Source organism: Atractosteus spatula, chromosome 8 (assembly GCF_055471065.1).
Source record: "Atractosteus spatula isolate fAtrSpa1 chromosome 8, fAtrSpa1.hap1, whole genome shotgun sequence".
Lineage (NCBI taxonomy): Eukaryota > Metazoa > Chordata > Actinopteri > Semionotiformes > Lepisosteidae > Atractosteus > Atractosteus spatula.
In genome coordinates, this window is record NC_142713.1 from 36,036,155 (window position 1) to 36,048,356 (window position 12,202).

Consider the following 12,202-nt stretch of genomic DNA (forward strand, 5'->3'; position numbering starts at 1 on the left):
GTTCTGATAAAGACTTTGTGGTGAATATAGAATTCTATAAGGCTAATGCCATCATCACACACCACAGTTTCAGGTGTTAGAGCAGTAAACAGGGCCTGTGGTCGCAGAAGTCTCATGTGTGTTATTGTTTTCTCAGTTCAAGGTCTAATCCTATTTGCTTGTCAAATAGAGCAAATTCTGAACATGGCGGCAGTACATGCAGTATGCAACAACAGAAGGCTGTTCAGTTATTTAATTAAGTTCAGCATTCATGATCTGACCTGCAGGTCTACACTGGATGAGCTTATATCCTATTTCAGGTGTATGTCACTGGACTGGATTGAAAGACAGTTTATCCAGGCACCCGTCTGGTTCTGATTATTTTATGCTAAGATATTTTGTCCAAATTGCATAGCTGTTCTGCACTGTTGGGACTCTGTGTTCTGCATATCTCTGGGAAAATAGTTTTAGATATATCCCAGATCTTAAATTTGGGCCCATTAGCTTGAGTCCATTTTGATGTAGCATTATTTGAATTTTGATAGGTTAACAGGAAGTGACAGCTGTGCCTACAGTATATCTCTTTTTCCCATTGCACGTTTAAAAGCCAAGATAAAACATTCAGGTAGGCCACTGGTAGCTTGATGGTAATGAATGGAGGTAATACATTTAATGACACAAAAAAACTGAAATTCCTCTGATGTGATCTGTAACCCGATCTTAGATAGTTATGATTTGCCTTACATGGTTAAGCAAAGATGTTGCAGAGTTGGCACAGGAATCATCAGGCCATTCTGAACATGCATCCAGTGCTACCAAGAACATCCACTCAAAGAAGAGTCCAGCTTAATCAATGTGGATTGCTGAGAAAGGAATAGTAGACCATTCCAAAATACAGAGATGGAGTTGGAGTTTTCAGTTTTTGGCTAAAGCCCAGGCCAACACACTTAACTTCTTGCAAGGCTTTTCATTATTATCACTTTCAATTGACCTCCAGGTTGAGCACACAAGTTTAAAGGAAATAACATGTATGCTACCTCAAGTGACACATTGGTAACAAATTGCAAACTGATTTTATGAGCCAAAAAAAATTGGACACTGTTTTCATGGTTTCAGCTATATTTTTACAGCAATGTCAAACTCTGGTTTCTTTCTGAGAGCTTTTGGTATGGGTATTGGTTTCATTTTAACCATATGAAACATGTCTATGCAGGGCATAAGTCACTAGCGAAGTGTAAAAGAGAGAGTGGAGAGGTCCACATTGGGTAAAGAAGAAGAAGGAAGGAAGGAAAAGGTTATCCGACTTCTCCTGGAGAAATTGTTGGAAAGACAGGCAGAAACAGGCTGGGGTAAAACTTGGAAAGACAGGCAGAAACAGGCTGGGGTAAAACAAAGAAGATTTAAGCATCAGCAGGATTAAGGCAATATGAAAAGCCATGGGAAGAGATAAGAGAATCCCTGAAGAGTAAAGAGACAGTAGTAGTATGGGAACCTCAACAGAGCCTTGGGGAACATCGGTTTACTGTAAACAGAAGGGACAGGGAGTGAGGAGACTTGATACAGTATGTGTACTCAGTGAGATAAGTGAACAGATGTGAACAGCTCTAGAAATCTCCACATCAGTGGTTGCTGATAGGAGAATAGAGTGATTCACAATTTTTAAAGACAACAGAGTGATCAAGACGGATTTAGACAGTGGAGAGCTGAGTGAAGAGAATCCGAACAGCAGTTCCAGATAAGTGAGCAAAACAAAATTTAGACTGGAGAGGATCAAACAGTAAGATTTCAGTAAGAGATGTCTGCAAGAGAAAGGCAGAAGTCGAGTTTTAGAAAGAACAGGAAGAAAAGAGGTAGGACAAGGGAAAGAAGGGAGGAGGAATCAGGTGGGATTATTTTAGGAAATATGTGCAGGCATGTTTAAAAACAGAAGGAAACAGTCTTATAGTACAGAGATGTTAAGAAGAGAATATAGGAGATGAATGGTAGAACTATTATTTAAAAAAATGATTTTAATATATCTTGGATTTTCATCTAAAATGAACTAAAATAATTTGGGAAATAAAACGTCCAAACTAAACAACACTCTAAAAAAATAAAATTAATAAACTAGACGGGACTCTGAAACCTACAGCATGCATGCCATCATTGTCATGCAAAGGTATTTTTAACAGCACATGCAATAAAATAATAATAAGTCTGGAAGAAATTATGTCTAGAATGTCTAGAATGATGTGTGGATATAAATGATGTACCTCGATTAGCAATTCTTGCCAGATACCGTGACTGAATTCAAAAAGAGCTGTGCTGCTTAAAACCCATGCATGGCACAGCTACAGGGGAAGATATATACAGTAGTAGCTAAGATGTTTATTAATCATTTTGTGGAAATCTTGTGCATTTTCACAGTGGTGAAAATAGTGAATTTTCTTGTAGTCTGATCCGCCTTGATGCACAGGTAGTTCAAACTGCTTCAGGAGATGGACAAAGTGTCAAGCAACGAGCCTGAAATTGGAGAACTCAGCAAGGGAAACCAAGGGCAAAGATCATACTAAATGGTAAGATGTGCCATTTAGCAATATATAATTATATATAATAAATTATTTAAATTTTAACATTTAATTTGTATTCAGCAAAATGTAAATAGGGCTATTGTTGTCATTAAAAAGTATTATGCCTGCAAAACTGTAAAACACCCCTGAACTAGCCAAATTAGGCTACCTTTAATTATGATATTACAGTACTAAATGCAGAAGTTCAGTAAATAAGCAATTTACAGTACAAGAACAAGACATTTCATACATTAACATACAATTTTATTTGCAATCTACTGGATGTGCAACAAGTACTCTCTATAACATCTGAACAAATAATTTTTCAGTGTTGTGTTGGTAAACAAAAAATACACAAAAATGGATAAGCACATCTGCAGAAGCTTAGAAGTTTAGAAAATTCTTCAGAAGCATTTATGTGAGAACATCACTGAAAATTCATTCCCTCACACCAAATGAGCAGGTTTCAGCACAATATTATATTCAGTCATCTCTCTAATAACAATAAAAAACACTTTGCATAAAGAATATTGGTCCAAAATATCTCACATACTCGTTTTGAAGAAATGTGATCTAACATTGTTTTCTGAAACAGAAAATCAGACTGACATGAGGAGACTTTTCATTGCTTAATCTCATTATAATGTAAGTTCTTTTGTTGTAGGTAGGTAAGTGCATAATTAATAGAAGATAAATGAAAGATAAAAAAAAAACAGTTACTGCTATTGGCTATAAACATGAAAATGAAGTGCAAGATGCAATCCATAGTAATAAACATGCATTTACTTTGTTTTAAGTCCTTGCATCAAACACAGATTTCATTAGACAAAAAAGATGATGTACATATATAGGTCATTTCCAAAGAAATAATACAACTGTCAAGTGGGAAGAGAAAAGGGTAGTTTTCTAGTCTTCTTTACATTTAGTGCATGTTTGTTTTGTTTTTACCATATTAGTCTGTTATTACACAAATACAATTCATGGAGGTAAAAAGGGAGGGAATAATGACCTTCATTTAAAATAAATTTTCACAAATATGCTCCGTCTCTTTATTATACATAAACATTATCTTAAATAAATAATATGACAGGACAGAATGTCAAAGACACTAGTGAATTAAAATACAAATGTAGTCAAATGCTATTCCTGAAGGAAAACATTAATAAGTTTATGCAGCACAGCATTCCTCTGTTCAAGTTATACTAAAGGACAGACCTCCAGTACTGTGTGGCTTGAGCATCTCCCTCCCTCCCCCATTTGGCTCTTTCAACACTAAACACTGGACATGTTCCCTTAAAGTCTTAATAAAGTGGCAGCTCAGAACTCTGTATAACTATGAAAAACTCTTAGCCTAAAGACAATTTTAGTTTTTGTTACAGTCCATGATAACACTCTTAAGCCGAAAACTGGCAATAGTGTCAGGCCTAGAATGTACTCTACTGGTGTTAGAATTAAATAACTCAGGTTATGGATCTGTAAAGAACTGAAAACAACACACAATAAATTTATTTTCTGTTCCTCCTACAATTTGGCGAAAAATGGCAGACCATCATACATGTCTGCTTTTAACTTCACCCAATCATGCAGTCTCTGAAGCGTGGTCTTTTCCTGAATTAATATATTGGCAGCTTTCTTCAGCTTTTGTTCATTCCTCTCCAGGTAGTGAATTCCGTCAATTTGTAACTGGTTAAGTTTTTCCTTCCTACTTTCATCCAGTGGTATGTCCTCATTCATAAAAGGATTGAAGCGGAAATAGGTATCTTGGGGTAGGAGGGCATCAAGCATTGTGTGGACCTCTGGATAAAAATGATAATGATTTGAAACATGAAAAAATGTCTGTGCTATAATGGGTTTCTCTATACAGACAGTACAGTGTTCACTTGTGATTCAATTTTACATTCATTACCACAATTTAGAGCCACTACAGTGTGGCTCAACCCTTGTTTTCTCTGGCAAATGTGTCCATAGGTCAATAAATCAAGCACAAACCGGTATAGAAGACACAAAAGCAAAAAACAGCTTTCTACAAGTATAAATCAACTGTACTTTAGAAAGGTTAACAAGATCACCTCTTCTCATGACATCAAACGAAGTGCCAAGGTTAAAGCACGATTGTCTTCCACTCACTATGTTATGTTTTGTACAGCTACTTTAAAATATCTGTTTAGTGTGCCAAAATCCAAGGGCACTATATAATGCTCCGCAAGACACAATACAAAATCTAGTCTAATGTGTTTACCAGTCTTCTACCACATTTATATACAGATACTTTGTATGTTACCATAATTAATGCTATTCATAGTGATGGTTAGGAACCGTCCCAAAATTACATTTTTTGCTGTAATAATGGTGCACCTGAGGGTAACTAAGCTGTATGAAGTACCACACAGAATTTTGAAAGTAATAGCAGTTTGAACATTTGCTCTCAATTTACAAAAGTAGGACACTGCTGTATATTTGCTTCTGTTGTTAAAGGTTGTTGAACCTTTAGGACGATGTTAAAGCAAAATGAACAGCACTTCATTTGGAAACCCTCTTCCTTTCTCAGCACGAATAATTCAGTAGGATAGTCATACTGGTCTTTGTCACATTCAATTACGTGTTAATCCACCTCAGTGCAACACCTGAAACAATCATCGCTACCAATGCAAATTTGGGGTTTCTAACGAAAGCTATTTAAATTATGTGTAAATTAACTATGGTTAGCAAGACAAAGATAAATATTTTCTTACATGTTAAGTACTGAATACTGCAATAATGAAAGAAAATTGAAAAGTACATGAATGAACATAAAATTACTTTGTGGAAAAAGGTCTGTGCAAAAACACAATTATAAAAAATATCATACAGTTAATAAAGTTTGAAAAATGCCAAATGCTAAAACCAAATGATGTGTCAGATATTCTAATAAACATTAAACATTATAGCTGAATGTTATAGTTTGTTACCGATACATTCATACTTAAAGGGTGCACAGGATAACTAAAAAAACTAAAACACTCTAATAAACTCCATTAACATTGGTATTAGTTCACACTTTTAAGACTGTAAAACATTATTTACAATTGTAATCACATTGTAAAACAAGTTTTAATAAAAAAGCTCATAATACTGCCATGTTTGTTGCACTACTGTGAAAATATGCCATCACCCACCTTCTGTGTCAGTGGCACTGCTGATGACATTTGTCAGTTTGGTTTTGAGGCTGGTGTAGGTGGCATTGTTCTTGCCTGCACTCTCAAAACGACCAGTTCCCAGGGATATAACACACTGCACAGGTGTGTTTGGCCACAGACATTTGCACTCATGAATGGCCAAGGCTGTAGGATTGTTTATCAGCAAACCTCCATCCTGTGAAAAGTTAAATACACACACATAAAACACAACATATACATTATACAGTAAAACAGAACTACTGTATATACAGTACACTGTCAGATGCAAACAATTTTAACCTTAAGAGATATATAGTTTAAATTATAGACTGCAGTATCAAAGTAATGTTATTTATTTACATCCTTCCTTGTAACCTTTGCTCAGCTTATACTGGTTTACTAAAACATTTCCCCAAACAAATCAGAGACTCAGCCATACTGAGTGATTTTAAAGTTTGAAAACTTTAAAACATTTTTAAAAGGGCACTGGGACTGTTTTCTGATTCAGCTTAGCTTACAGTTACCATTTTGCTGATTTATTTTATTATTAAACACACTTTTTATGTTATGTTATTCTATGCTGGTCACAGAATCACAAAAAATAATACTATTTTGGAAACAGCCCAAAGAAGAGTGACCAAGTACTTCAATAAATATTTTATATTGAGAAGCTAATAGGGATGGATAATTTTAGTCTTGAACAGAGGTGACCATAAAGGGACCTAATTCACTTATCCAAAATCCTCAATGACAACTCATGAGGAATCAAATCAGTGGTATGTCCTCATTCATAAAAGGAGTCAATTTTAACAAATGGGGTTGTGGGGTTTCAAAGATGATATCCTGGCTTCTTTCAAGAAATGGCTCGAAACAGTTACCAGCAACCAAATGTGCTAGATGGGTTGAATGGTTTAATCTGGTTTGTAACCTTTCTTATGTACACACCGAATTGCTCACCTTTCTACAAAACAAAATCAAATAACAGGCATATGTAGCATAAACAATGTTGTACCTACATTTATATCTATAAATGATGTCATATAAAGTTGATTTTAAAAAATATCAATGTATTTAAATGGTTTTATCTAATTGGTGAGAATACAAACACACCCAGACTAGTATCTACAGTATGTAAGACGGGCAGACTGTGGTAAGTAAGTAGTTCTGCCTGTTTCATGGCAGAAATCCCATACCCAAAAAAGAAATCCAATGAATTTATTACAGGGTTTCTGCTTTTCATTCAATTTTTGTTAGAGTTAAAAAAATCCACCCTTTGAGCAGGAGGACAGCATCCTGTGGAAAATTTGTGTCCAAAATAAATTAAAATGTTCTAAAGTACAGGCAGTAAACAAAAAAAGTCACAACAATGTAAATTCACTTAAACGTTAAGCAACCACTTGCAGCCAGTATGGCCTGATTACGCTATAGCACAGTCTATCAGCTTTTCTGTTGGAGGCACCATTCTTTAATGAGAAAGTCAATCTGCTCACTTCTGGTTCATGATGGTGGATAACACTGTCTCTGGTGTCATGCCAGAATGTCCCAGCAATTCTTAACTGAGAAGACCATGATGTAACTGGCTGCTCACAGGACACTAAGGTCTCCCGCAGACATGCTAGCCACAATTATAGTCAATTAGATCTGTCTAGCATATTTATACAGGACCCTAAACATGCACTGATATTATTTCCTTAATAAACACGAGTCACACCTGAATGGCATCAATATACTGTACTTGGTGTCCCTCATTTACCCAGGTGTTTCCATTTTTTGTCCACTCCCTGTATGTCAATTACTGCACAGACACTATGTATAAGAATTCATAAGTCAAATTCTACCTGATAATGGCGACATACTCTTTTGTAAAACCTGTAATGTTTCATTTCTATTTAGAAAATCATTGCTAAACTGGCTTTGACAATTTTAAGCTTTTTGACACCAAACTCTGCTAATGCAGAGAGAGCTGTATCTAAATGTGGTTGTGTACGTTCACAGCAAAGACAGAATGACATAAATTACAGAAAGCGTCCTGCTCACATCATGATGATTATGGAAGCAAATACCATGATCTATTAATAAAACTCTATTTCTGAATACTGCTGCATTAATTCATAACCCAGTGAAATGCTTTCACATGGGGCATAATCAGCATTTTTGAACTTTTATTATCACCCATATGAATCATGAAAGAAATGGTGAATGTCCATTATTTTCCAAATGAAAAAATATGACAGCTTGCCTACTGAATAGATATTAGTCAGGATGCTCATCCTGAGATCAAACAGAATGCCTTGACTCTACATTAGGAAACTAATCTTGAGGCAAAAGCTATTAATTCAAGTGTCTAGGCACTAGGTCTTAAGACTGTGATGGGTTTCAACAAACACCATCCTTTTCATTGAAAATATTTTGCTGTTAAAATTGGCATGTGATTCCATATGGAATCTCTGCCATGCAGTCATGATTATATTGTGAAACTGGCAGATATGGCTGGTCTTAAGAATCTTATAACATGACAGTGTTCAGTTTAAAAATAAATTATTCAACATCTTTCCCTGAGGTTTTCCACAAATAAATAGGTGGTGAAAAGGACACTGCTTAAATAATAAATTGTAGAAATGAAACATGAAAATGAAAGACACCCAAGACAATGACTGACAGTGATGCCAAGAATTCACTAGCACTTAAATAATATCTGTAGGCAAGTGTTTGTTTAAAAAAATGCATTTTTGATTATGTATGATTGACTGTGGTGAACATGATGAAAAAACAGTTGGGTGTTTGATGCATTACCACTAAATTGCATCATTAGCGAGTGTTGATTGGCACAGGTAATGAAGTTATCAGGTACTCGTAAGTGATGAATAAAGGTTTTGTGTACACTACCTTGATGAAAGTCAGCAAGTGTGACACAGACATATAGAAAAATAAACTACTGTTTGAAAGTGTTTCACACTTGGAAAGGTCCAAGCTATGATGGTCTGGGTAGAAGAATTAGTCACTTCATAACTTCTCCTGTAGTGAGTGATGGCAACCTGACTGTATAACACAACTTTGATAAAATGGGACCTTTCTTGTTGTCCCATCTACTGGCTTGTCCTGAACCCAACTCCAGCAGGACAATGCACATTTTCATCTGCTCATATAACAACTGCTTTCTTGCAAGATGAAAATTTTGCTGAGATAAGTTATTTCATGGATGCCTCACCAAAAATAAACCCCACTGATCATTAAAGGGTTGAGTGGGGATAATGTGTCTCCTCTAAATCAAAAAAGGCCTAGGAAAAATGTAGTGGAAAACAAAATACTTTATTAATTTTAAAACCAACAGGACACACTTAAATAAAGGTGTACAATGAATTACAAGATCAAGTTAAAAAGAATATTTGAATGGCCAAGAGAGAGAAAGAAAGGAATATTGCAATGGAGGCTAAAACAAATAATAAAACTTTATTTCAATACTTCAACTGTAGAAGAACCATTGAGAATGACAGAATGTATCCTAGACAACTATAGTACACTTCTAGATGTTGAAAGAAAAATGGCAGATGTAACGAGAGTTTCACTCAGGAAGAAGTCAACAACATGCCTCCAGCAGTGGAAAGAAGTTCTTTATTAAACAATATTAGCATAAATAGGCTTCAGGTTCTAGATGGACTCAAAATAAATCTCTGGGCCTGATGGTATTTCACCAGTTGTACTCGGAAGCCACTGGCACAACTCTCCTAACAGTCACTCAAGACAGGGTAAGTACCCATGGACTGGAAAATTGTTAATATAGTATTAATCCATAGGAAAGCTGACAAAACTGACCCAATAAGTTTGACTTTTTAGATTACTAGAACTTATTAGAACTAGAGAATCATCTTTATGGAAATAGCATTTTAGGAAATCGTCACCATGGATATAGAAAAGGTAGGGTTTGTCTAAACCAACTTGTTATAGCGCTTTGAACTTTGAACAATCAATAACAGTAATTAACACACAGCGCATTATATGGTGTATTTAGATTTTCATTAGCTCTTTGACTGAATTCCCCATAAATTATGAATATCAAGTTACAGCTGGATAGCACTTAGGGGGATGAGTGCATCCCCCTACAGTTCTGTACAAAGAGAACTGTAAATAGTAAACAGACATAGGGTACATGTAAGTGGTGAATGATCAAAGCAATATTATGTAAGGAGTACCACAGGGATCTGTATTAGGACCATTTCTGTTCTCAAAGGCATTGATATAGTTAATGCAGTGGATTTCTTCGCAAAGAACAGTGAAATAAAAACCAGAGGACACAAGAAGGAACTACGGAAGCCTATTTGAGAAGTCAAAATTGAGAAGCCAGCTATGTGCTTGAACCCTATATCACAGCTTTCTTCAAGAAAGGAGCTACTTAAAACCAAATGGACCATTTGCTTATTACCCTTCTTACATTTTTATGTCATAGGAACAACTACATATTTGTCCGGGTTTTGGCAGAAGAATGGAAAAGAATTCAACAAGACAGCATCTGTAATTTGGTGTAAAGTATGCATCGCAGATGTATAGCTTGTATTTCTCTCAACAGTGGCTTCACACACTACTAGCCTATGACTTTCAAAGTAGAGTCACTGTTGATCAACCCTATTGAATGTAATTGTAATTAAGATAATTACCTATGTCTGTTTCAAATGTCAATGCTCTTGAAACAACAAAAAAAATCCTGATGATAATTTGGGGGGATTTTTGCTGTTTTAAGTGGTTACTTTTGATGGTATGTTTTTTCAGTTTAAGGTCTAACTCACAGTGTGTCGCTGACAAGATACTAGGCATAACAAATCACCACCATACAGTATAACCACACAATGTAGCATAACAGCATAAAAATACATTCTTCCAATGTTTTTGACTAACATAAGTACTTTTATATTATTAGTTTATTATTAGTTAGTAAGTGTACTCCATAGTACACATAAAAAGCAAAGTTTTACCCAATTTAAAGAACAAATCCCAATGGAAGTACTGTTGTAAGAGATGCACCTGCAGGTTCTAATAAAAACTGAAAGAAAATTAATAAAGAAATACACAGACTTCCTTCCTCATTAAATTTAATGTCTAATCTAAGTAACTGAAGAGTGTCTGTATTCTGTGTGTGTGTTTGGCAGTATAAAATATTCAGGACTCATCTACATAAATAAGAAGGTCAGTTCTAGCTACAGCTGCAAAAAACAAGTCAGAAAATACAGGGTAGGATTTTTAATTAGTGATGTCCTGGCACATCACTTAGATGACTGATGCCATCTACTTTTGGAATCTAAACTGTGGCTATTCACTCTCACTGGTTACTTCCGTTTTGCCAATGAGATCATTCCTCTTTCTGATCCATCATTTTCAGGGGCTCAAGCTGTGACATATTTGAATTTGCAGTTTTAACGCTACTTTCAGCATATTGTGTGGGTGACAGACTTACAAACTAAGATGTCAATTAACCCCTAATCATGGTGCATACTGTGTGTTTGTGTAAGATTATTTTTACTCTCCGAGATGTGAAGATATGCATATACACTATATAAACCAGTGGGCCCATCCCCTCCTTCTTAAACCACATCTCCAGATTAAGATGATTGTGAACTAGGCAAAAATAGTCAGATAATGATTATTAATAACCCCGGACATCTTTTCTCCATCATCAACAGTTTGCTAAAGCCAAACTGCCCCACCACATTACCTGCCTCATCGCAACTTTGCAACATTCTTAGATTTCTTTACCTCAGAGATCGACAACATCCGGCATCACATTCTCTCCACTATGCATATAATTTCAATACCTCCTCCCTCCTTATCCAACTTTTCTGGTTCCCTTCTCTCCAACGTCTCTCTTCTTGACTCAGCATCCCTCAATAAACTAATTACACACATGAAACCCAGCACATCTATTTTAGATCCCATTCCCACCACTTTATTTCAGTCCTGTTTCTCTTCTCTCTGTCCCATTGTCCTCAGTATTATAAATGAATCCTTGAGCACTGGTGTTGTACCAATGGTACTCAAAACTGCTGCCATTACCCCCATGCCAAAAAAGCCTAATATGGCTCTCGACAATCTAAACAATTTTCGCCCCATCTCCAACTTACCCTTTCTTGCAAAAACTCTGGAACGTGCTGTCACATTTCAGTTACATTTCCACCACATGGCAAATAACCTTTTCGAACCCCTCCAATCTGGCTTTCATCAACTTCACAGCACATAAACTGCCCTGGTCAAAGTCACTAACCATCTTCTAATAGCTTCTGATTCTGGTTCTCTTTCTATACTCATCCTTCCTGATTTCAGTGCTGCTTTTGACACTGTTGACCATGACATCTTACTTTCTCGTCTTGAGACTGTGTTTGGAGTTTCTGACACTGCTCTCAAATGGTTCAAGTCTTACCTCACTGATCGCTGTCACTTTGTCTCTCTTAATGGGTACAGGTCTGAAATTGGTCTTGTTAAGTTTGGTGTTTCTCAGGGCTCAATACTGGACCCCTTGCTCTTCAGCATTTA

The 12,202-nt window shown here is 35.9% G+C and overlaps 1 protein-coding gene across 1 annotated transcript in view; it reads right to left on the bottom strand.

The window, feature by feature from the left end:
• Positions 1 to 2,777: 2,777 nt before the first annotated feature.
• Positions 2,778 to 12,202, bottom strand: part of pnpla8 (patatin-like phospholipase domain containing 8) — a 39,084-nt gene continuing 29,659 nt past the window's right edge. Inside the window, exons 9-10 of the mRNA XM_088923916.1 lie at positions 5,684 to 5,879; positions 2,778 to 4,324 (exon numbers count right to left, since the gene is read on the bottom strand). Of these exons, the coding sequence (XP_088780042.1) occupies positions 4,050 to 4,324; positions 5,684 to 5,879 (471 nt within the window). The 3' untranslated portion in view covers positions 2,778 to 4,049. The remainder of the gene's footprint in view (positions 4,325 to 5,683; positions 5,880 to 12,202) is intronic.